This window comes from Telmatherina bonti (assembly GCF_933228915.1).
Source record: "Telmatherina bonti genome assembly, chromosome: 1".
NCBI lineage: Eukaryota > Metazoa > Chordata > Actinopteri > Atheriniformes > Telmatherinidae > Telmatherina > Telmatherina bonti.
The window spans coordinates 42,824,563-42,849,724 of record NC_136619.1 but is presented as its reverse complement, the minus strand read 5'-3'; the positions used below and the strand labels follow the sequence as shown (position 1 = coordinate 42,849,724).

The 25,162-nt window shown below is 49.6% G+C and overlaps 3 protein-coding genes across 3 annotated transcripts; 1 reads left to right on the top strand and 2 right to left on the bottom strand.

Moving 5' to 3' along the window:
* Window positions 1–424: 424 nt before the first annotated feature.
* Window positions 425–3,525, bottom strand: LOC306774741 (voltage-gated potassium channel regulatory subunit KCNG4-like; the record flags this gene model as incomplete). Its single annotated transcript, XM_079264899.1, has 2 exons — window positions 425–1,231; window positions 2,767–3,525. The coding sequence occupies 2 exons, from the start codon at window positions 3,523–3,525 to the stop codon at window positions 425–427; spliced, it is 1,566 nt and encodes a 521-aa protein (XP_079121025.1).
* Window positions 3,526–19,444: 15,919 nt separating this feature from the next.
* Window positions 19,445–21,928, top strand: LOC306756540 (large ribosomal subunit protein uL11). Its single transcript, XM_079241305.1, has 6 exons — window positions 19,445–19,594; window positions 20,827–20,900; window positions 21,113–21,211; window positions 21,441–21,522; window positions 21,599–21,685; window positions 21,769–21,928. Exons 1-6 carry the CDS (start codon window positions 19,558–19,560, stop codon window positions 21,885–21,887), a joined length of 498 nt encoding a protein of 165 aa, XP_079097431.1. The 5' UTR covers window positions 19,445–19,557; the 3' UTR covers window positions 21,888–21,928.
* An 847-nt stretch (window positions 21,929–22,775) lies between these two features.
* Window positions 22,776–24,905, bottom strand: pole3 (polymerase (DNA directed), epsilon 3 (p17 subunit)). The gene is made up of 4 exons (XM_079251848.1): window positions 24,605–24,905; window positions 23,995–24,080; window positions 23,793–23,911; window positions 22,776–23,375 (listed from the first exon to the last, which is right to left on the bottom strand). Exons 1-4 carry the CDS (start codon window positions 24,668–24,670, stop codon window positions 23,215–23,217), a joined length of 432 nt encoding a protein of 143 aa, XP_079107974.1. The 5' UTR covers window positions 24,671–24,905; the 3' UTR covers window positions 22,776–23,214.
* Between the last annotated feature and the right edge of the window lie 257 nt (window positions 24,906–25,162).

The following is a 25,162-nucleotide window of genomic DNA, read 5'->3' as shown; positions in this document are numbered from 1 at the left end:
CTTAGTGGTGGACAGGGAGCTAAGTAGTCGACAGGAAGCTTAGTTGTGGACAGGATGCTAAGCGCTAGACAGGAAGCTAAGTGGTGGACAGGGAGCTAAGTGGTGGACAGGAAGCTTAGTGGTGGACAGGGAGCTAAGTAGTCGACAGGAAGCTTAGTTGTGGACAGGAAGCTAAGTTGTGGACAGGAAGCTTAGTGGTAGACAGGAAGCTAAGTAGTCCACAGGAAGCTAAGTTGTGGACAGGGTCAGCAGTCTGCAGCTGTGCCAGTGAATCATTGCTCCCTTTAAAATAGTTCAGTCATCCGACAAGCAGGTGGCGATGACAGAAATGGACCTTCAGACTACAGATTGTTATCGGACAGAAGAAAGGAAGGCTCCAGAAGGTGGAACATGAATGTATGAATCTTTTAAAGATGGATCTCTGTTAGTAAACAGCAGTTGGAGACCCTGATTTGTGACCGAGTCTTGACGTCTTCACATCATTGTCCTCCTTGGACACGGTTTTGGACCAACTACCCTCGACCTTCTCCTCGTGCCGCTCTTGCTTCCATACTCGTTCGTACTCCTGCTTCAGCTCCTGGTAGGAGCGGGAGAAGGTGTGAAAGATGGAGGTGGCGGGGAACGCCATGATGAGGATCCCACTTAGGATGCTGATGAGTGCCACCACCTGTCCGGGGATGCTGCGGGGCACCATGTCGCCGTAGCCCACTGTTGTCATGGAGATGATGGCCCACCAGTACGAGGCCGGGATGCTGCTGAAGCTCTGGTGGGGGTGCGTGGCGGCAAACGGCGCCAGTTCGCTCTCAGCTAGATGGACCAGAGGTGAGAAGAGGGCGACGGCCACACAGACGAAGAGCAGCAGCAGGCCGAACTCCCTCATGCTGCGCTGCATGGTCATCCCCAGCGTCTGCAGACCCAGAGAGTGGCGAGCCAGCCGCATCACGTAGAGGATGCGCAGCGCCCGAAGAAGACGCAGGATCAGACTCAGCTTGTCCAGGTAACCTCTGCTGGCCCCCATGACAATATCCTCCTGAGACTCATCGCCAACATCCACCACCAAGGATACGTAATACGGCAGGATGGCGATGGCATCGATGATGTTGAGGGGGCCGCGAGCGAACGCCAGCTTGCTTTGGGCATTGACGAATCGCAGTACAAACTCCAGAGTGAACCAGGCCACGCAGATGGACTCCACCACAAACATGTTGCGACACTTCTGGGAGCACTCGCCCTGCACAGGTACAGAAAGATGGACAGAACTTCACCAATCTGAGACAAACCACATCTAAAGGTCTTCTGAGACTCTGAAGATCCACCGTCTACAGAGTAGAATATCATCAAAAGCTTGAGAGAGGAATCTCTTTATGGATGGGATAAGTCAGGAGGTCTAACTGGATGCTGGTGATCTTGGGGTCCTCATGCAACATTTCACTAAAACCAGACATGTTTCTGACTGGAAAATCTACCGGATATCGCTGCGCCTTACTGATCCCTGGTGGTCCCCGACTAGACCGCCTTTAGCTTAGCTTACAGTGTTAACAAATAAGCTGTAAACTTGGCAGTTTGGAGACATCGTCCTGGATGTCTGCAGGACTTTTACGACTTCCAAGACTGGCTTCTTTTACAATCTTCTCAGCAGGATGCGAGCTACAAGGTTGGTTACAGGTTGCAGACTGTAAATGAACCTTTATCATTTCAACATGGTGTTCCTGTCTTTCAGAAATCCTTTCACAATATTCCATATTTATGGAAACAATGAGTTGTTCCAGGAGCTTGTAACTGCAGCAGATCTCTTTACCTTTCTGTAGGCAGTGCACAATGAACAAGACTTTACATATTTTTTTACCATAAAACATCAAACAACCACCAGTTACTGTCATCAAATCCAAAGTCCTGCTCTCTGTGGAGCCTGAGCAAAACAAGCAGCACTGGAAAGCTGCAGAGTTTTAACATTGATTTCTTCAGTGCTGCATGTTGAAGGAATTAAATCTTTATTTCTGTGTGTGAACAACAAAGCCAGGTGTCCGCTAAGGAGATAAATACCACACAAACACAAAATGCAGACTGAACGGCTTTGTCTGGTCGCAGCAGCTGGAAAATGCTTTCCTTAAGAGTTAAAATCCACATTTTTAATCTGGAGCTCTGCACACAGGAAATATCAGTCGGACATGGCAGATGGAGGTCATGCTCAGGAACTTTCTGCCCAGGTAAGACCTGATCTCTGTTCCACGTGTAATTACACCAAGCAGAGCGTGCCGAGATGTTGCTTTGCTTCGCCTGGTGGTTTCTGCATCATTTTCTTCCTGTTCCTCTTCTTTGGCAGTGTGTCAGTTAAACCTGTGATTCCTAACCCTGGTCCTCCAGGACCTGTGTCCTGCAGGTTTTCCAGGTGTTCCAGGGGGAACTCACCTGACTGCACATGTCTGCTAAATACACATTGATCTGAATCAGGTGTGTTGCAGCGGGGACACTTGGAAAACCTGCAGGACACCGGTCCTCGAGGACCAGGATTGGGGGTCCCTGAACTCAACACTGCCCCCCATGGTATCTGGTGGTATTGGTAAGAGATGTATAGACTGTTAAACTGCCCGGCTTCCTGCAGAAATGTACTTGTAGTTGTGATTCAAGGAAGGTGTTGGATCACAATTACGTCACACCATTACGAAACCGATTAATTCGATATGGTACACTCTGGAAAACTTCATCTACTAATAGCTGGCCATTTCAGTGTTCAGAGATGTAACGTAGAAGCTGCTTCATACGTACCCTGTTCTCCTCATCTCGGAGGTCTGGCATGGTGCTGATGCAGAGGCTGACGACGGTGACCAGCACCATGACGATAGACAAGCAGGCAAATATCTTCCCAGCTAACCCTGAATGAGGGTTTTCCATCACCTCTCGCAGCGTGGAGATCAGTCTGTGGTAGCCCTTCTCTCCCTGTGATGCACTCCTCTTTCTAGTTAACCTTTTCTTCCTCCACTCTTCCTCTTTACGCTCTCGTTCTGCCACCTCCTCTACTCGGGCGATCATGCGGCGCCGGCAGCAGCGCTCCATGTGGCCCGGGTCCACGCCCCAGTAGTCCAGCTCGTCGTGCAGAGAAACGGCGCACAGCTCCCGAAGTAGACGCAGCTTCCCAGCAGCCAGGAAATTGAGAATTACCCGGAAGGCTGTTGGGTTCCGGTCAAAGAAGTACTCCTGGCATGTCTCGTCATAGTCATCGCAGAGTCGTGCAATCTCCTCGGGGGTGGTACAGAACCGCAGACGACCCAGCCGGCTCTGGGGAAACTGCTCCAACGTGCTCCAGGGAAAGGTGTAGCGGTTGCCCCCAACATTGACAAGAACCTGCAAGGTATGGTCCACCACATACAAGGACTTGGGGTCATGGAGCAGCTGGGCTCTCTGGAAGTAAACGCCCTTGAGATTTTCAGATTCTGGGATCTCGGTGAAGAAGCGGTCGAGGCTGCTGTCGTCGGTGCTGATGGAGTAGGTGCTGAAGTCCTGGTTGGTGTTGCTGATGATGGGCATGCTGGCAGAAGGGTGGGAGATGGAATGGAAGGAGTTTCAGCAGGTCCTGGATCTGTCTGCAGAGAGGACACCCAAGAGAAAACTGATTCAAAAGGCATTCAGTTTGTCAGTATGATTCATGTTTCCAACGTGAAAGCATCCATCTAAGTCCACCTCCCGATGCAGAATGAAACATGACACCATCTCTTCCATCATCTGAGGCAAAAAGAAGACTGAACACTGATCTGAGAATCTTTTCCAGTCAAAAATCTACTTTTAGCGCAGCATCCAACATGTTCACACCTCCACTGTGAGGTGTGAACAACTCAGAGGTTCAACTGACTGAGGCTCACTCGCCAGCAGAATCAGACCAGCTCCCTTCTATCCAGTCCTACCAGTCCAGTTAAACCAGTTTTAACCAACTCATCGGTGGCCTTTTGGCCCCACTGTGCATCAGAAATGTCTTCTTGCCTCTCGGATTGGTGGAAAGTTTGGCAGGAAGTGTCTTTGTCTTCATTTTCTGGGTTATATTTGAAAAAGTGGTAGTAATGGTGATAATTGAAGATGTTACTGTAGACTGTTAATCGTCACTGAATATGAATGCTGGGAAATGTCCATAGATCAGCTGAAGGCTCAGATGTCCATCACACAGTTACACATTAACGTTTCTGTGTACCTCCCTCTTCTTCTTCTGCTTATTTAGGGGCTCATTCCACTCTGCCATTGGACTAAGTGGTTAGGATAATGAGTGAATAAACAAATAATTTCAGACCTTCATCATAAATAAAATTAGATTTGAAAGCCTTTATTGCCACTGAACAAGTACAGAGAGCCTAACCCTGACCCTAAACCAGACCCCGACCCCTTAACCCTGACCCTAAACCAGACCCCGACCCCTAACCCTGACCCTAAACCAGACCCCGACCCTTAAGCCTGACCCTAAACCTGACCCTAACTGTAGGAACAAGGAGTGCTGCTGCCGGATGCAGGTCAAAGTGAACAATAAGGAAAGGAAATGCCGAAAGCAAATGCTGTGACATCTTCCATCCTTACAGTCGTCATGCCAACAAACTTGACCACCAGCTCGGCGACGCTGCTTTTCCAGCCGCTGACCACTCACAGAAGGTAGAAAACTACATATTTATGTCATGTTTTTCTTATGAGTCGAGGCAGAAGGCGGACTCAGAGGCTGATGTCTAGCAAAACAGGGTTAAAGTCTGTCAGCAAAGAAAGATCCAAAGATGGAAGGAAGTCTTTTATGGTCAACAGAACTGGGCTCAATAGCACAGAAGGACTGGGATGGGACTGGCGAGAAGTAACCAGTGACGGTCCTGCCTACAGGACCTACAGGACATCTGGTTGTAACTTCAGCTGAACGTTTGATTATTTTTAGGCTAAAAAATTTTTTTTAAAGTTGGTCATTACAGTTAGTTAGTTAAAGTTACATAAAGTTACGTAGCAAATCTTCAAGTTGAAAACTTATGCAGAACATTGTTACCCTCTGAAAGTTACACATCGCAAATTTGAGGTCAGAAAAGTGCGCAGTGCATCTTTAAGGGTGGAAAGTTATGTAGTGTTTTCAGGTTGGAAATTTACATAAAACTTTACGTAGCGCGTCTTTAGTTTGGAAACTTGCGCTGAGCATCATCGGAAAGTTACGGAAAGTTATGTTGTGCTTCTGTTAGGTCAAAAAGTTACTTAACGTCATTGTGCGTCTTTAATCCAGAAAGTTATGCAGCACATCGGAAAGTTGTGTTTAATGCGTTGCTTAAGTCGTAAAGCTACATAAAGTTACGTAAAACAAATTTATATATTAAGGTGAAAGTTAGGTGAAGTTTTGTATATTTTAGGTCAGAAAGTTGTGTAGTGCGTTATGGTCAGAAAGTTACGTAAACTTACACCGAGCATCTTTAAGGTGTGCATTAATTAACGTTACAGCCTGTAAGTTGAAAGTTACGTAGTGCGTCTTTAATGTGAGAAAGTTTCGTAGTCTTTCATGTCGGGAAGTTATGTGTCACAGTTTTAGTGTTGGGAAGATGCACAGCGTTTGATGTGCGGAAGTTGCGTAGCGCATCTTCAAAGTCAGAAAGTGACGTAGTTTGTAAAGTCGGGAAGTTGCAGTGCACCTTAAAGTCCTGTACATACGCCCCCCACCCTTTCCGACTATCTTTGTAGCAGCGCGCAGTTTTTCAGCATCCAGTATTACTGCCTGCTGCAAACAGGACCGCCGGGCTGGTCTGGACCACCAGAACCGGATCAGATGGAGGAGCTTTTCGCTCAGCGGGATTTTACTGCCATATGTCCGCTTTTCTTTTCCATCAAGTTAAACAGCAGATTCCAGTTGCTGCTTGTGAGATCCAGTTAGATCCAGTTTGCTCCAGTTAGATCCAGCAGGTGGGTTTACGGCGTCCAGGTGCTGAGCCGACACCATGACGACGCTCTGCAGCTGGATGAACTCAGACTGCGGTGAAAGAACTCGGCATGGAGTCTTTCAGCCTGCAGCTGGGAACACTGGGAACACTTAAACTTGCTCCAGACACCAAATGTAAAAGTATAAATTCAGACAGCAGGTGAAGTTATTTGTACCTGTCAGCGCGCGTGATGAAGCTCGCGACCCAGACGCATCACGGAGCTTCTTTCCACGGAAGTTTGCCGCTCGCGGTGCGTCCGCGCGGCGTCACGTCGCCTCTCCGGAGTTCCAGGAATTCAGTTCTGATGATGATGATGATGATGATGATCCTCTTCTGATCCTCGCTCCGCTCTCATCAGCCCCCGCTGCACGCGCGCGCGCGCGAGGAGACGGTAAATGCGATTATCTAACGTCAGTGCCCTCTTGAAACCTGCTGCTGTATTTTCATCTGTGTTTGACAGCAGGACCGTCCTCCTCCTCCTCCTCTTCATCTTCATCTTCATCTTCATCATCATCATCCTGTTCTCACCCTCCCAGCTGTAAACACAGACCCGCGCACGCTGAGGTGGACATGTTGCTGCTTGCATGGCATAAAAAAACAAACGCATCATATCAGGACGTGATATTAACAAAACGACTGATTAAGCATAATAATCAGTTATTATTATCAAATGTTCGAGATGACAGTTAATCATGACAAGATCTGGTAAAAGAAAAAAAGTTCATTAATGTGTTAAAAATTCAATTTAAATTAAATAAAACAAATATTTTATTAAATTAAAATGACTTAAAACGGAATTAAATTAAAACTAAAGTAAAGTAACAACATTAATTAAATTACTTTTGAACAAAATTATGTAAAACAGAATTAATTTAAATTAAAATTTATTTAAATGAAAAGAAAACAAATGATTTTAAAATCAAAATTTTATCAAATTCAAATGAAAGAAAAATATAAATTATGTTAATCTAAAATCAAAAGGAATTAAACTGATTTTAATAGCAAAAAATTAGATAAAATTTAAATAAAAGTAAAGTAAAACCCTGTCATGTAAATAAAATAAAATAATATGACAAACAAATGTGTGTGTGTGTGTGGGGGGGGGGGGGGGGGTACTTCAAGGCATCCCCCAGGAATGCCTTGAAGTACCCTGGTTCAGTTTCAGACATTCAACGAAAAGACAAATATGTTGTGTTTGGTTTATTAACATTTAACCGTGTAAAACAATGGCAGTTTGTTTTGCACATCTCTACTGCGCTTCAGGACTCCATGTCGCGGAGGGGGACTCATCGCTGAGGGGGACGAGTCGCTGATCAGGGCAAGTCGCTGAGGGGGACGAGTCGCTGATCAGGGCGAGTCGCTGAGGGGGACGAGTCGCTGATCAGGGCAAGTCGCTGAGGGGGACGAGTCGCTGATCAGGGCGAGTCGCTGAGGGGGACGAGTCGCTGAGGGGGACGAGTCGCTGAGGGGGACGAGTCGCTGAGGGGCACTTATCGCTGAGGGGGACGAGTCGCTGATAAGGGCGAGTCGCTGAGGGGGAATCATCGCTGAGGGGGACGAGTCGCTGATCAGGGCGAGTCGCTGAGGGGGACGAGTCGCTGATCAGGGCAAGTCGCTGAGGGGGACGAGTCGCTGAGGGGGACGAGTCGCTGATCAGGGCGAGTCGCTGAGGGGGACGAGTCGCTGAGGGGGACGAGTCGCTGAGGGGGACGAGTCGCTGAGGGGGACGAGTCGCTGAGGGGCACTCATCGCTGAGGGGGACGAGTCGCTGATAAGGGCGAGTCGCTGAGGGGGAATCATCGCTGAGGGGGACGAGTCGCTGATCAGGGCGAGTCGCTGAGGGGGACGAGTCGCTGATCAGGGCGAGTCGCTGAGGGGGACGAGTCGCTGATCAGGGCGAGTCGCTGATCAGGGCAAGTCGCTGAGGGGGACGAGTCGCTGAGGGGGACTCATCGCTGAGGGGGACGAGTCGCTGATCAGGGCGAGTCGCTGAGGGGGACGAGTCGCTGATCAGGGCGAGTCGCTGAGGGGGACGAGTCGCTGATCAGGGCGAGTCGCTGAGGGGGACGAGTTGCTGATCAGGGCAAGTCGCTGAGGGGGACGAGTCGCTGAGGGGGACGTGTCGCTGATCAGGGCAAGTCGCTGAGGGGGACGAGTCGCTGAGGGGGACGGGTCGCTGAGGGGGATGAGTCACTGAGGGGGACTCATCGCTGAGGGGGACTCATCGCTGAGGGGGACGAGTCACTGAGGGGGACGGGTCGCTGAGGGGGACGGGTCGCTGAGGGGGACGGGTCACTGAGGGGGACTCATCGCTGAGGGGGACTCATCGCTGAGGGGGACGGGTCGCTGAGGGGGACTCAACGCTGAGGGGGACGGGTCGCTGAGGGGAACTCATCGCTGAGGGGGACGGGTCGCTGAGGGGGACTCATCGCTGAGGGGGACGGGTCGCTGAGGGGGACGGGTCGCGGAGGGGGACGAGTCGCTGAGGGGGACGGGTCGCTGAGGGGGATGAGTCACTGAGGGGGACTCATCGCTGAGGGGGACTCATCGCTGAGGGGGACGAGTCACTGAGGGGGACGGGTCGCTGAGGGGGACGGGTCGCTGAGGGGGACGGGTCACTGAGGGGGACTCATCGCTGAGGGGGACTCATCGCTGAGGGGGACGAGTCACTGAGGGGGACGGGTCGCTGAGGGGGACGGGTCGCTGAGGGGGACGGGTCACTGAGGGGGACTCATCGCTGAGGGGGACTCATCGCTGAGGGGGACGGGTCGCTGAGGGGGACTCAACGCTGAGGGGGACGGGTCGCTGAGGGGAACTCATCGCTGAGGGGGATGGGTCGCTGAGGGGGACTCATCGCTGAGGGGGACGGGTCGCTGAGGGGGACGGGTCGCTGAGGGGGACGAGTCGCTGAGGGGGACCGGTCGCTGAGGGGGAATCATCGCTGAGGGGGACTCATTGCTGAGTCTATATCTATATCTACCTATCTACCTATCTATCTATCTAGAATGTGGCATTTTGGGAGAAATTAAATACTGTAAATCTAAATGTAAATTGAGTTTATGAATGTACACTTACATTTACTGAAGTATACTAAATATTTATATAATATTGTATTTATATTATTTTATTGAAGGATGTTTTAAAGAAAACATAAAAATATATGTTTTCAAAAGATTTCATGAACCCCCAGGAATGCCTTGAAGTACCCTGAGGGGAACGCGTACCCCCATTTCAGAAACAATGTGTAAAAGAATATAATCTTTGAAAAGGAGCTAATTGTTGCTGCAAACACTTTATTTTGTTCAGGACAGAAATTTAGCACGTTTCACCAAACAGAGGAAAAACATACATAAGGCGCTAAATTAAAACATATAAAATAAAACAATTGTAAAAAAAATAAAAATAAAATTGCAATACAATGAAAATGTTAGCATGTAGCGATTAGCTTCAATCAGACTTCAGTTGGCCAGTAAAATTTCAGAGCATGCAGGCTGTTATGTCAGCTGTGCTGAACCATGCCAAGGAGAAGAGCCACGTTTACCAAGTCTGGCTGGTGATTAATCCCATGTATTGGTGGTAACACGAGGCGTCTTTCACTGGTGGAACGTAGCTGTGGAGAGGGAGTGTGTCCATCCATCCATCTATCCATCTATCATCCATCCATCCATCATCCATCCATCCATCCATCTATCATCCATCCATTCATCCATCCATCCATCCATCATCCATCCATCCATCCATCTATCATCCATCCATCATCCATCCATCCATCCATCCATCCATCTTCTGCCGCTTATCCGGAGTTGGGTCGCGGGGGCAGCAGCCTAAGCAGGGAAGCCCAGACTTCCCTCTCCCCAGCCACATTTGCCAACTCTGCGGGGGGATCCTGAGGCGTTCCGAGGCCAGCCGAGAGATATAATCCCTCCAGCGTGTCCTGGGTCTTCCCCGGGGTCTCCTCCCAGAGGGACGTGCCTGGAACACCTCACCAGGGAGGTCCAGGAGGCATCCTGACCAGATGCCCGAGCCACCTCAACTGGTTTCTCTCGATGCGGAGGAGCAGCGGCTCTACTCTGATCTCCTCCCGGATGACCGAGCTCCTCACCCTATCTCTAAGGGAGAGCCCGGCCACCCTGTGGAGGAAACCCATTTTAGCCGCCTGTATACGAGATCTCCTTCTTTCGGTCACGACCCACAGCTCATGACCATAGGTGAGGGTAGGAACGTAGATCGACTGGTAAATCGAGAGCTTCGCCTTCTGGCTCAGCTCCTTCTTCACCACGACAGACCGGCGCAGAGTCCGCATTACTGCAGACGCCGCACCGATCCGTCTGTCGATCTCGCGCTCCATCTTTCCCTCACTCGTGAACAAGACCCCGAGATATTTAAACTCCTCCACTTGAGGCAGGACCTGACTCCCGACCCGGAGAGGGCAATCCACCCTATTCCGGCTGAGGACCATGGTCTCAGATTTGGAGGTGCTGATTCTCATCCCAGCCGCTTCACACTCGGCCGTGAATCGCTCAAGTGAGAGCTGGAGATCACGACCGGATGTCGCCAATGAAATTCTGTCCATATAAGTTATGAACAGAATCGGTGATAAAGGGCAGCCTTGGCGGAGTCCAACCCTCACTGGAAACGAATCCGACTTACTACCGGCAATGTGGACCAAGCTCTGACAGGAGGCTCACCACCCGACTGCCCCGAAGGACCAACATGCACTCAAAAACAGCTTGTCTTTAGGAGGAGCACACACAACAACCCGTCCAGACTGCGGAGGAATTGTAATATGACGACCTCTGACCCCCCAGGATGATGAATAATGGGGATTACATGATAATCCACCAGCAGGAGGGAAAGCACAGCAAAGCTGCCGGATGTGGACTTTAACCATGCCAGAGGCTTCCAGTAAATATTCCTGACCCGTACTGCCTTTTCTCCCCGTCTGGACGCCCTGCGTCCAGGAAGTCCAGTAATTTACTTGCAGAAACATGAATGATGGAGTAAACAGCAAGCAAATCTTTAGAAACATCTAGAAGCGAAGCAGCTTCAGCTGACGGCACTCCCCTCCACCGTTCAGTGCTGTTCACTTCCATGGCTGACTGTCTGGAAGACCCAGCCTTTCACCTCATCTTGTTTGCGAACCTTAAGCCTCTTCAGCAGCTTAATTTCCTGCTGATGAGGGTTAACACGGTTCACTGGAATCTGTCTGACAGAAGAAATTACGCCAAACTCCTGGGGAATTGCTCTGCTCTCTCCATTTGTGCCAAATCGCCAGGGGAGCTGTGAAGCTGATAAGTCACCCTTGACTCAGCACAAACACTCCTCACTTGTTAATTAAGTCCTGCCTGAAAGCCTGGCCTCATCAGGCCTTCTCTGCTCTGCTGGTGAAAGCTGCTGGACTGGCTCTCATCAACGTGTTGGTGTGTGAGCTGTTCTTCATGAAACTTTCAGGTCATGTCTTTGCTCAGTGTCTTGTTTCTCATGATGAAATGAAGATAAGGAGGACGTCTGTTGAGTGTGGACAAAGGAAGTCCGCACAGGAATCAAGTTCTGTCAGCCGCCGACCACAGACTCGGTTTACACATCTGCTGATAGATGCTGAACTGGCCGAGCTCCGATTACAGGAAGCAAAGTCTGAGGATGGGCCTAAAAATTCACACTAATCACAGTTTTAACTCAAAGCTGGCCTGGTTTCCATTACACCCACACTGAGCTCTGCCACTCCACAACGCGGACACCCACACTGAGCTCTGCCACTCCACAACGCGGACACGCCCACTGAGCTCTGCCACTCCACAACGCGGACACGCCCACTGAGCTCTGCCACTCCACAACGCGGACACGCCCACTGAGCTCTGCCACTCCACAACGCGGACACGCCCACTGAGCTCTGCCACTCCACAACGCGGACACGCCCACTGAGCTCTGCCACTCCACAACGCGGACACGCCCACTGAGCTCTGCCACGCCCACGCCACGTACACGGCCACTCCTCGGACACGCACGCTTCATACAACGGACACGCCCACTCTACACCATGGACACGCCCATTCCAGCCAGTCTCCTGATGACTTATAACTCAAACCTGCTACCAGTTTATCCTCCATTCGCTCCTTGTTGGACGTCGTAACTGCCTGCAGCTGATTTCCCTCGGCCCCTTCCCCAACCTGACCCCGACTCGCCCGCCTACCCTGAAGGTTTATCTCTGCTTCCCCGGTTCTGGATCTCCTTCTGTCCTTGGATTCTCCTCGGATCGACTTCCTGGTTCTGACCGTCTCCTGGATTCTGCTTTGAGCTGCATCAGCTTGGTGAGAACCAGAACCAGGAAGGAAAACCTCCATCAGAACCAGAACCAGGAAGGAAAACCTCCATCAGAACCAGAACCAGGAAGGAAAACCTCCATCAGAACCAGAACCAGGAAGGAAAACCTCCATCAGAACCAGAACCAGGAAGGAAAACCTCCATCAAAACCAGAACCAGGAAGGAAAACCTCCATCAGAACCAGAACCAGGAAGGAAAACCTCCATCAGGACCAGGACCAGGAAGGAAAACCTCCATCAGGACCAGAACCAGGGAGGAAAACCTCCATCAGGACCAGAACCAGGGAGGAAAACCTCCATCAGGACCAGAACCAGGAAGGAAAACCTCCATCAGAACCAGAACCAGGAAGGAAAACCTCCATTAGAACCAGAACCAGGAAGGAAAACCTCCATCAGAACCAGAACCAGGAAGGAAAACCTCCATTAGAACCAGAACCAGGAAGGAAAACCTCCATCAGGACCAGAACCAGGAAGGAAAACCTCCATCAGGACCAGAACCAGGAAGGAAAACCTCCATCAGGACCAGGACCAGGAAGGAAAACCTCCATCAGAACCAGAACCAGGAAGGAAAACCTCCATCAGGACCAGAACCAGGAAGGAAAACCTCCATCAGAACCAGAACCAGGAAGGAAAACCTCCATCAGAACCAGAACCAGGAAGGAAAACCTCCATTAGAACCAGAACCAGGAAGGAAAACCTCCATCAGAACCAGAACCAGGAAGGAAAACCTCCATCAGAACCAGAACCAGGAAGGAAAACCTCCATCAGGACCAGAACCAGGAAGGAAAACCTCCATCAGAACCAGAACCAGGAAGGAAAACCTCCATCAGGACCAGGACCAGGAAGGAAAACCTCCATCAGAACCAGAACCAGGAAGGAAAACCTCCATCAGAACCAGAACCAGGAAGGAAAACCTCCATCAGAACCAGAACCAGGAAGGAAAACCTCCATCAGAACCAGAACCAGGAAGGAAAACCTCCATCAGAACCAGAACCAGGAAGGAAAACCTCCATTAGAACCAGAACCAGGAAGGAAAACCTCCATCAGAACCAGAACCAGGAAGGAAAACCTCCATCAGGACCAGAACCAGGAAGGAAAACCTCCATCAGAACCAGAACCAGGAAGGAAAACCTCCATCAGAACCAGAACCAGGAAGGAAAACCTCCATCAGAACCAGGACCAGGAAGGAAAACCTCCATCAGAACCAGAACCAGGAAGGAAAACCTCCATCAGAACCAGAACCAGGAAGGAAAACCTCCATCAGAACCAGAACCAGGAAGGAAAACCTCCATCAGAACCAGGACCAGGAAGGAAAACCTCCATCAGAACCAGAACCAGGAAGGAAAACCTCCATCAGAACCAGAACCAGGAAGGAAAACCTCCATCAGAACCAGAACCAGGAAGGAAAACCTCCATCAGAACCAGGACCAGGAAGGAAAACCTCCATCAGAACCAGAACCAGGAAGGAAAACCTCCATCAGAACCAGAACCAGGAAGGAAAACCTCCATTAGAACCAGAACCAGGAAGGAAAACCTCCATCAGAACCAGAACCAGGAAGCAAAACCTCCATCAGGACCAGAACCAGGAAGGAAAACCTCCATCAGAACCAGAACCAGGAAGGAAAACCTCCATCAGAACCAGAACCAGGAAGGAAAACCTCCATCAGAACCAGAACCAGGAAGGAAAACCTCCATCAGAACCAGGACCAGGAAGGAAAACCTCCATCAGAACCAGGACCAGGAAGGAAAACCTCCATCAGAACCAGAACCAGGAAGGAAAACCTCCATCAGAACCAGAACCAGGAAGGAAAACCTCCATCAGAACCAGAACCAGGAAGGAAAACCTCCATCAGAACCAGGACCAGGAAGGAAAACCTCCATCAGAACCAGAACCAGGAAGGAAAACCTCCATCAGAACCAGAACCAGGAAGGAAAACCTCCATCAGAACCAGAACCAGGAAGGAAAACCTCCATCAGAACCAGGACCAGGAAGGAAAACCTCCATCAGAACCAGAACCAGGAAGGAAAACCTCCATCAGAACCAGAACCAGGAAGGAAAACCTCCATTAGAACCAGAACCAGGAAGGAAAACCTCCATCAGAACCAGAACCAGGAAGGAAAACCTCCATCAGAACCAGAACCAGGAAGGAAAACCTCCATTAGAACCAGAACCAGGAAGGAAAACCTCCATCAGAACCAGAACCAGGAAGGAAAACCTCCATCAGGACCAGAACCAGGAAGTAGAACCTCCATCTGGGCCAATCTTAACTTCGTAGACCAGAATAAATCCACCCAGCAGGTCAGTACATCAGAGCTGATTTAATGGTTTAGTTCTAACCAGCGCCGTACGTGTCATAAAGGAAGAACCTCCTCCACACAGACTGTGTGATTTTTAACGGGTTCAAGTTTTATCATTTTCAGACTGAAAATGTGTCAACGTGTGAAATGTATAAACCACTTATTGCAAATGTAATTTCATGGCTTTGATGATCTACATGTTTCTATGAAAATGTTCAAATACATATTTTTAAAGCCAAAATGTGTGTTTTGTGTTCCAGACATGTTTAAAAGCACAAAATACATCTTTTATGTGTCCATGTGATGTTTGGGTTTTATGCAGTTGCAAACAGGAAGGCCAGAGTTCAGCATCTGTTTCAGAAGTCCTGCAGCGGACCCAAACGCAGCCCTGTTTCCATGGAGACAGACTGGACCCTGACATGTCCCTGCTCTGCACTAGTTTACATGTGGTGAACAGGCTCGTTCCCTTGTGGAGGGACACAAAAACAAGCCGCGACCGACTTATTCATCCCCACGTCTGAGTCGTGTCCCTGCTGATGTGATCTATCAGAACCTGTTTAATATTCATCACAGAGCAGCTTTTTCTTCCCAACATGGCTGCATCAGCCTTGTTTCATCTCCTCACATTCCATCATCATCCTCACTTTGCTGCTCAGAGTGAAACCTTAACGTCTGTAGGATGAAAATGACCTGATAGTTCCTGGAAACGCTGAGGATTTCTGACAACACACACAAACCCGTCCTTTCGCAGATGCACTTGTGAAATTCTGACCATCCTCACAGGTTTTGGTGATGAATATTAAACAGGCCTCTCACCCACTTCGAGCTATTCCTGTAGAGCAGCTCTGACTCAAAACGTCCTCCAGGACCCGAGCAGGAAAACACAGCACCAGAACCTGCTCCATGCGGCGTCTCTGACAGGATGCTTCATGCACAGCAGCAGCGGCCCCGGGGCCCTGACCCTAACCCCATCGCCTGCTCGGCCCACATGCAGCTCTCCAACCGGGACTCACAAAGCAGGAGAGAACGTTTCCATTAAATCATCACACGGTCTCTGAAGTACATCTGGGTTTATGATGAGACATGTTCTCACACGCTAAACAACCATGTAGTGTGTGCTGAAACGTTCACATGGACAAGCACCAGAGGGAATTCCTGGTCCAGAAAGTAAAAGTCCAGTCCGGCAGCAGTTCCCACCCGTCACCAAACCAGCTGGATTTACTGAGCAGAGTTTATTTTCCAGGTAAACGAGCCTGTTAGTGAAAACACCTGCTCTAAATGTACAGGTAGATCCAGAAACATGGCAGGACTTTTACTTTCTGGACCAGGAAATGCCACCTCTGAGCACATACGCCAAACTGTTGCCCATGTGAACGGGCATGTTCTACAGGAACATTTTCATGTCATGTATGTGTGAAGTACACGTCGTGCACATGAAACAACACCGGAACAATCTTTATTATTTCAACATTTATTTTAATCCCAGAAATCTTCATCCACTGAGTCTTTATCCGCAGAGCAAAGCAACATCAGCGGTGTTTACTGCCCCCCAGTGGCAGCAGACTGCAACAACATGGACTGCAGAAGCCGCTCCCAAGATTTTCTAGCTTTTCTTCAACCTGACATGTCCTGCATCCTGACAGCAGAATGATGGCTGGCTGCCCTGTTCTGCTGAACAGGTAGTTGGATCTGCCAAGAGGAGCCTTTAGATATGAAGCTCCCCTTGATTCTAACATTTTATCCTTTATTTTATTATTCATATATTAAATATGTTTTTTTTTTATCTGTTTGTTTTTTTTCTTATTTCTGCTTCTAAGTGCTGGACCAGACCTGAGGAGAGAAAAAACAGGAAAATAATACGAAAGAACATTTAAAAAGAATAAAAAAGAAAAAAAAAACGTTTTTTTTTTTCCAACAAAACGATCATACTATATATATACATATATATATATATATATATATATATATACATATATATATACATATATATATATATATATATATATATATATATATATATATATATATATATATATATATATATATATATATATATATATATGTGTGTGTGTGTGTGTGTGTGTGTGTGTGTGTGTGTGTGTGTGTTTATGTGTCTTCCCCTTTATTAGTAACTTTAAATTCTTTTACTAAAGTTTTCAAAAAGAAAACAAAAACGGCAAAAGACCCTTTCTGGAGTCCTTGGAGGGAGTGCTGGAGGGTGCTCCTTCTGGGGACTCCATTGTTCTGCTGGGGGACTTCAATGCTCACGTGGGCAATGACACTGAGACCTGGAGGGGAGTGATTGGGAGGCATGGTCCCCCCCCTCTGAACCCAAATGGTGTTTTGTTATTGGACTTCTGTGCTCGTCATGGCCAGCTGGAGCTGTGGCTGCAAGGTCGTTGGTGCCTGTCGTGGCGGTAATCCCAGGACTCGTTGGTGGACACCAGCAGTGAGGGATGCTGTCAAGCTGAAGAAGGAGTCCTATCGGGCCTTCTTGGCCTGTGGGACTCTGGAGGCAGCTGATGGGTACCGACGGGCTAAGCGGCATGCGGCTTCGGCCGTTGCCGAGGCAAACACTCGGGCATGGGAGGAGTTCGGCGAGGCCATGGAGAAAGACTTCCGGACGGCTTCGAGGAGATTCTGGTCCACCATCCGGCGGCTCAGGAGGGGGAAGCAGTGCTCCATCAACACTGTGTACAGTGGAGGTGGGGAGCTGCTGACCTCAACTCGGGACGTTGTGGGTCGGTGGAAGGAATACTTCGAAGACCTCCTCAATCCTACCAACACGTCTTCCTATGAGGAAGCAGAGCTGGTGGACTCAGGGGTGGACTCTCCTATCTCTGGGGCTGAAGTCGCTGAGGTGGTCAAAAAGCTCCTTGGCGGCAAGGCCCCGGGGGTGGATGAGATCCGCCCGGAGTTCCTTAAGGCTCTGGATGCTGTGGGGCTGTCCTGGCTGACACGCCTCTGCAGCATCGCGTGGACATCGGGGGCAGTACCGCTGGATTGGCAGACTGGGGTGGTGGTCCCCCTTTTTAAGAAGGGGGACCGGAGGGTGTGTTCCAATTACAGGGGAATCACACTCCTCAGCCTCCCTGGTAAGGTCTATTCAGGGGTCCTGGAGAGGAGGGTCCGCCGGATAGTCGAATCCCGGATTGAGGAGGAGCAGTGTGGTTTTCGTCCTGGTCGCGGAAGAGTGGACCAGCTCTATACCCTCTTTGGGGTCCTGGAGGGGGCATGGGAGTTTGCCCAACCAGTCTACATGTGCTTTGTGGACCTGGAGAAGGCATTCGACCGTGTCCCCCGGGGGCTCCTGTGTGGGGGGTACTCCGGGAGTATGGGGTACCGGACCCCCTTGTACGAGCTGTCCGGTCCCTGTACGACAGGTGTCAGAGCTTGGTCCGCATTGCCGGTAGTAAGTCGGATTCGTTTCCGGTGAGGGTTGGACTCCGCCAAGGCTGCCCTTTATCACCGATTCTGTTCAGAACTTATATGGACAGAATTTCTAGGCGCAGCCGAGGGGTTGAGGGGATCCGACTTGGTGGCCTCAGGATTGGGTCCCTGCTTTTTGCAGATGACGTGGTCCTGTTGGCTTCATCTGGTCGTGATCTCTAGCTCTCGCTTGAGCGATTCGCGGCCGAGTGTGAAGCGGCTGGGATGAGAATCAGCACCTCAAAATCTGAGACCATGGTCCTCAGCCGGAATAGGGGGGATTGCCCTCTCCGGGTCGGGAGTCAGGTCCTGCCTCAAGTGGAGGAGTTTAAATATCTCGGGGTCTTGTTCATGAGTGAGGGAAGGATGGAGCGTGAGATCGACAGACGGATCGGTGCGGCGTCTGCAGTAATGCGGACTCTGCGCCGGTCTGTCGTGGTGAAGAAGGAGCTGAGCCAGAAGGCGAGGCTCTCGATTTATCAGTCGATCTACGTTCCTACCCTCACCTATGGTCATGAGCTGTGGGTCGTGACCGAAAGAACGAGATCTCGTATACAGGCGGCTGAAATGGGTTTCCTCCGCAGGGTGGCTGGGCTCTCCCTTAGAGATAGGGTGAGGAGCTCGGTCATCCGGGAGAGGCTCAGAGTAGAGCCGCTGCTCCTTCGAGAGGAACCAGTTGAGGTGGCTCGGGCATCTGGTCAGGATGCCTCCTGGACACCTCCCTGGTGAGGTGTTCCAGGCACGTCCCTCTGGGAGGAGACCCCAGGGAAGACCCAGGACACGCTGGAGGGATTACATCTCTCGGCTGGCCTGGGAACGCCTCGGGATCCCCCCCGCAGAGTTGGCAAATGTGGCTGGGGAGAGGGAAGTCTGGGCTTCCCTGCTTAGGCTGCTGCCCCCGCGACCCGACCCCGGATAAGCGGCAGAAGATGGATGGATGGATGGCAAAAGATAATTGTACAAAAAGGGACATTAGACATTCATGGAAAGAGAATTGCTAAGAGGAAAATAAAATAAATAGATAAATAAAAAGAAAATAAGTAAAAAAGAATAGATAAAAAAATAAGAGGGTAAATGCTAGTTACTGAATTAAATGACATTTGTTACAAATATCCTTTGGGTTTTTTTTTGGTTTTTTTTTTGCCTTTTTGTTGTTTGACTCAGAGATATCGAGATATATTTTTACATCCGTTATACAGAGATTAAAAAGTGGTTTCCTATGCATTACTTTGTGTGTGTGGTTTTTTTTTTGTTATTTTATTATTTTTTAAGAGAAGAGAGGAAAGGTCAGTTTCAGTCTTAAAGGAAAGGTTTGTCATTTTGTTTGTGAAGAAAAATTTTAGCTTGCAGCTTGTGTCTATGTGTGTGTTTGTGTTTTGTGTGTGTGTGTGTGGGGGGAGAACTCAAAAACGTCACAACGGGAACAAACCCCGACTTCTCGCGAGGTTTGGCGGGAGTATATATATCCCTCCGCCGCCTCCTTCGGCCTTTCTTTGCCCGTTTAGCGGTGAAGGTGCAACAGTATCGGTCGTCCCGACTCGGGTTCATCCGACACCTCACCAAACCAACAGAACTGAGCTTCAACTCCAGGCAACATGCCTCCCAAATTCGACCCCAACGAGATTAAGATCGGTATGTTTAGTGATAAAAGCCTGTTCGCAGCTGAGACGGGCCGCTGCGCCCCGGCTGCCTCCGCGCCTCGCGGCCTCCGGGCCGAACACAGGAAACGGTAAAGATCGGACACGGAAAAACCAGAAGCAAGAAAATTGGCATGTTTGTCTTTTAATTTGATGCACAATGAGATGAAGTGGATTTAGGACGTGTTAAAAGGACCCCGTATGCGCCCACGTGGGAGAGCTGCGGTTGCTAACATGCTAACATTAGCATCGGCACGCGGCCTTACCGCGTGCGCACAGGTATCCAGACTGGAATGTTTAGTAGATTAATGCATAAATGAAAACTGACATGTTAGTCTTTAAGCTCTTAAACGGACTCTGGTCTGGAGCATCTAGATCTCTGTTGCTCTGGTTTTTACAGCACCTGTTGCCATGGTGATGAGACTGAATCAGAACCAGCGTTGATCTGGACGTGATTCGGTTCCAGGTGAAGGTCTCAACCTGTAGGATTAGACTTTGGTAGCTTGTGTGATCCCACTGCGACATGTTGGTGACCATTTAGACCAGAAGTGTTTTCCTTGCTGCTATTAGCTGCTCCAACAGATGTCTGGAAAGAGACCTAATTCTCACTGCTGGAGGGATAATGTCAGACCTGAAAGAAGTCACATGTCTGTCGTCCTGAATTCCACTTTATAGGACTGATCTGAAGCCAAGCGGTCAAAAAACTTTTATAAATGACTGAATATTCTGATGGTTTAGTTGGTTTTTCTTCGTTTATGTGTGACCGCTTAAAGCTACGCAAAAATGATCCAGATCCGCTGTAGCTGGGAAAAAGTCTGACGGTCACTACAGATAGTTCCTGACGTTTTGCTGCGCAGGTTCCTAAGGTTGGACGTGACTTTGAGGATTTATAGGTTCTAAACCGTTTTGCTGCGGTGGCCCCCTCACCACGACCAAGTAAGCAAAGACGTTGCCATGGCAACCTGTGATGGTTTCTCTCTGTGTGGTTCTGTCTTGGTTTTAAGTAAACAAGGGTCTGGTTGCGTGCTGCTGGAAATCCTTTTCCTTTCTGGCATCTCGCCGCGCCCCCCCCCCGTGCTCTGTTCCCAACTCGCAGGAGTAACCGGTGTACATGGCGGTAGAGGCCAACATGTCTTCCCATAAGGCTCAGTGGCTCCTGTTCCCGTCTGTGGCGTGATGAGGCGTTTTACTGGATCAGACCTTTAATCGCGGCTCATTCTCTTGCAGTGTACATGAGGTGCACAGGAGGAGAAGTTGGCGCCACCTCGGCTCTGGCTCCAAAGATCGGACCTCTGGGTCTGGTGAGTATGGCAGCTCTTAAGCTTGAATGAGCCTCCCGCCACTGCGCCCGTCCCCCATGGCGGTGCGTGTTCCAGTGGAGGCTCAGAGCGACCCAGCTTTAGGAAACAGGGCTGCCCACATTCATGGACATCTCTGTGCCGAAAAGTCTGGAACAAACCCGACCCAGGAGGCTCTGGGAAGCAGCTTTTCTGATCCCTGCTTCTCGTTGCAGTCTCCGAAGAAAGTTGGTGATGATATCGCCAAGGCGACCGGCGACTGGAAGGGCCTGCGGATCACCGTGAAGCTGACCATCCAGAACCGACAGGCAGCGGTACGTAGACTCTGTCCTGAATTGTTTATCAGAACCCGATCAACGATGGGCCGGCTGTGGCTATCCCACCTAGCTGTTTTAGCTAGTTGTGGCTAGCCAATAAGCTGTAATTTCACATTAAAGGAAGCTGCATGAATAATCTGAAACAGCCACGTCAACAGATCAGTAATGATTTGTATGAAATGAACATGAAGCAGAGTGTTTATCCTGAACGTTGTGTTCCTGGCAGATCGAGGTGGTTCCATCGGCGTCGGCGCTCATCATCAAGGCTCTGAAGGAACCTCCTCGGGACCGGAAGAAGGTCAAGAACAGTAAGTGGCTTATCTGGACTCCTGGGGTAGACTGGAGGCGGCTTGGCCAGCTCTCACCTGCTGTTTCTTCCTCCAGTTAAACACAGCGGCAGCGTGACCTTCGACGAGATCGTCGGTGTTGCTCGCGTCATGAGGCCTCGCTCCCTCGCCAGAGATCTCTCCGGTAAGAATCTTCAGGACAAGTCGGACCGGGACAGGAGGCTGATCCAGTTTATCTGACCGGGTCTGGGGTTTGTGTCTCATCAGGAACCATCAAGGAGATCCTGGGAACCGCCCAGTCTGTCGGCTGCACTGTGGATGGGCGCCATCCCCACGACGTCATTGACGACATCAACAGCGGCAAAGTGGAGTGTCCGTCTGAGTAGACAGGAAGTGGTTTTTCAATAAAACGTTAAGTCAGAAGCGTCTTGTGTGTTGGCGTCCATCTGAGCCTGGGGGGTGGGGGGGGGGGGTAAATGAACCAAATGGCGCAGATACTGAATCTTCAGGAGGAAATCCAGCTGCTCGACAACCACCCCTTCTGGTCCCGGTTAACGACCAAGTGGAAACCTGACAGTCGCGACGGCGTGTTGCGTACTCGTGTCCTGCTGGCAATACCTGCAGCCATGTGTGTAATAATACACACGTTAAGTTCCTATCAGCAACACTGGTGTCAGGTTTGATCACGTTGGATCTGTTGAATTTAAATATTAGATTCTAAATGAATCCTAAACAGATGAAATGTTGGACATGAAGGATCTGCTCTGAACGTCCTGATGTCAACGCCGCTACGTCGGCCCTGCAGGAGGCTCGGTGAACCGCTGCTTTGTCCAGCATGAGGATGAGGTGCAGGTGGAACTGGTTGACAGGAGCTCGTAACCAGAATTGTCAAGTATTTTCCTATCAACTTCACATTAGGGCTGTGCTTTTGCCCCGATTCGATTCAGGTTTTTTTTGGGGGGGGGGGTTGCGATTCTCACAATTCGATTTTTGTAGATTAAATGTGTAAAACTTAATTTTTAATCATTTTTCTTGATTTCAATGAGGAAAAAAAACTACCAGTAGCCAGACCATTTTGCTGCTATAACCAAGAAAAACTAAAAAAAAGTTTTGTTCGGGAAAAGTTAAATTTTAAAACTGATTTTAAGGTAAATTCCTCATAAAACTGAACACATAACTAATTACCAGCTTCTCAACCGCACAACTAATCCACTGTCCCAGGAACTAGTTAACATTGGAAGAACTAGTTTACTTTGACATCAGAAAAACTAACATTTTCATAGAAAATATTTATTCAAAAAAGTTTGTTCATTTACAAAAAGTACAAAACCATCACTAGTGTTAACTAGTCTGGGTTTTAACCACTGGTGTTAACTAGTCAGACTGGTCTCTACCACTGGTGTTAACTAGTCTGACTGGGTTTTAACCACTGGTGTTAACTAGTCAGACTGGTCTCTACCACTAACTAATCAGACTGGGTTTTAACCACTGGTGTTAACTAGTCAGACTGGTCTCTACCACTGGTTAACTCATTTACTAGCGCGTACAACAAAACTTTTTTTTTTTAACGTGTGATGCGTTCAGGCGTCGGCCTGACGCATCTTGGCAGTTTGTTATTTGGGTTTGAAGATGCCATCACATCTTCGTCTCCTCTTCATCATTGGCCGGGTCAGTTCCCTCCTCCTTCTCTCCACTTCCTCCTCGTCCTCCTCTTCAGTTCTCCACCTCCTCCTCTTCCTCCTCCTCCTCCACTTCATTCTCCTGCTCCTCCTCCATGCGTTCCTCCTCCTCTTCCTCCCGGCCGGACTTCTTCTCCTTCTCTCTGCGTTTCTGCTCGGACACCTCCTTCTTCCCCTTCTGGCCCTTCTGGTACACTGTGGAGGAACCGGACCGTTAGTCAGAACCAAACGTCTCAGTCGGAACCGGACCGTTAGTCAGAACCACACCGTTAGTCGGAAACAACGTCTCAGTTGGAACTGGACTATAAGTCGGAACCAAACGTCTCAGTCAGAACCAGACCGTCATTTGGAACCGGACCGCTTGGCGAGAACCGGGAAGTTTTTCGGAACAGGACTCGGTTCTGCTGAAGAACCGCCCTCCTTCATCCAGAACAGTTACTGACTAAATATGGCGGCATTTTAACCGTGAATCCCTCCAACTCATCCGGGACATTTCCGGGTCCAGAGGACCAGAACCGGCTTTGGCAGGAAAAACAGATGAACTCCGGAATCGGATCCAGAACGCGGATCAGGACTGCTTAAGTGTGTCTCCACGGCGACCGTGGCGCCCACCTGCCAGCGCCGCTCTGAGCGGCTCCAGGAAGCGTTGGAACTCCATCTCCTCCATGGCCGCCAACACGTCTCCGGCGTTCAGAGTTTTCCGTTTGGCCTTCATGGCGAAGTTGTTGGCGCTGGAAGCAGAAAGCAGCGAGAACGTGAAGTTAGGCGGGTCGCCGGCCCGCCGAGCAGCGCCGACATCGCAGCAGGGTCTCACCAGGACGTGGCGTACAACACGAAGACGCTGGCGGCTTGCGAGATGGCTCGCCGCGCCTCTTTGGACACATTCACCCCGTCCGGCAGCTGCTGGAGAGATGCCTGGTCATTTCACACTTCATCAATAATCCATCACTCAGAAACGTTATTGATCAATGGCCAAAAAACCGGCTGGTCCGATCGCTTCACACTAAAACATCAACGTAAAAAACTGAAAAAATGGGGATTTTTTTTTTTTAACTAAAAAGAGAAAAGTTTTTTTTAACAAATGGAAAAAAAACTATTAAAATTCACGAATTAAGAGAAATGAGATCAATAAATTAAAAAAAAAAAAAGTGGAATAAAAAGAATTTATTGTTACTGTAGTGTGGCTCCTGCAGGTTTTACTGTTTCCCTGCTGCAACGCACTTGATCCACATGAAAAGGAGGCCCGTTCGGGTCAGGTGTGTTGTAGCGGGAAACCCTGAAACCTGCAGGATCCAACTGGACCGGGACTCTGCAGCAGGTTCTGGATCAGCTTTAGAACCACTCGGGCTCCTGTCGAACCGACTTCCAGGAAGCCCGGTGCTGACGCTAACCCGGACCGGACCGGACCGGACCGGACCACTCACCGCCTCCTTGATGATGCGGGTGATGACCGCGTTCGGAAGGTTCAGGTCCTCCGGTCTCTCCGCCATTGGTTGCGACCCGCTCCGGGTTCAGTACCGCTTTGTCTCCGCGAGCTAAGCTAACCGCGTGCTAACAACGCTGTTGGCTCGTGAGCTCAGCGTGTCCGGTGTCTGCGCGCGTGCACAGAACACCAACCGCCGAGTGCGTTCGGTTAAACTTCAAAGGGGTTCCGACTCGGACCGGACCTGCCCACCGACTTGTACTGAGACGTTTCCCGCGAACCTTCCAAGCAGCGCGAGCTGCGATGACGTCAGCGATTAACTTCGACCTGTGACGTGGGTGTGACGCATTTTCACTAATCGCTTTTTAATGTGAAAGAAAATTTTACAAAATAAACATAAATTTATTAATGAACATAAGTCGGTAAATGACAGAAGAATCTTTAGGATTAATTAAAGTTTGACTAAATTATTTGTTTGTTTGCTGGTCAACACAAACAACTGCTGGGAAATGGCGGACATGTTTTTTTCCCAAAACTGTATTGAACAATACAATATTTA

Coding starts and splice junctions, on each gene's coding strand:
- LOC306756540 (XM_079241305.1), top strand. CDS start 19,558: ATGCCTCCCAAATTCGACCCCAACGAGATTAAGATCG. Junction 21,523..21,598: donor CCGGAAGAAGGTCAAGAACA/GTAAGTGGCTTA, acceptor TTCTTCCTCCAG/TTAAACACAGCGGCAGCGTG. Junction 21,686..21,768: donor CCTCGCCAGAGATCTCTCCG/GTAAGAATCTTC, acceptor GTGTCTCATCAG/GAACCATCAAGGAGATCCTG.
- pole3 (XM_079251848.1), bottom strand. CDS start 24,670: ATGGCGGAGAGACCGGAGGACCTGAACCTTCCGAACGCGGTCATCACC. Junction 24,081..24,604: donor CCCGCATCATCAAGGAGGCG/GTGAGTGGTCCG, acceptor TCTCTCCAGCAG/CTGCCGGACGGGGTGAATGT. Junction 23,376..23,792: donor GCTCAGAGCGGCGCTGGCAG/GTGGGCGCCACG, acceptor GTTCCTCCACAG/TGTACCAGAAGGGCCAGAAG.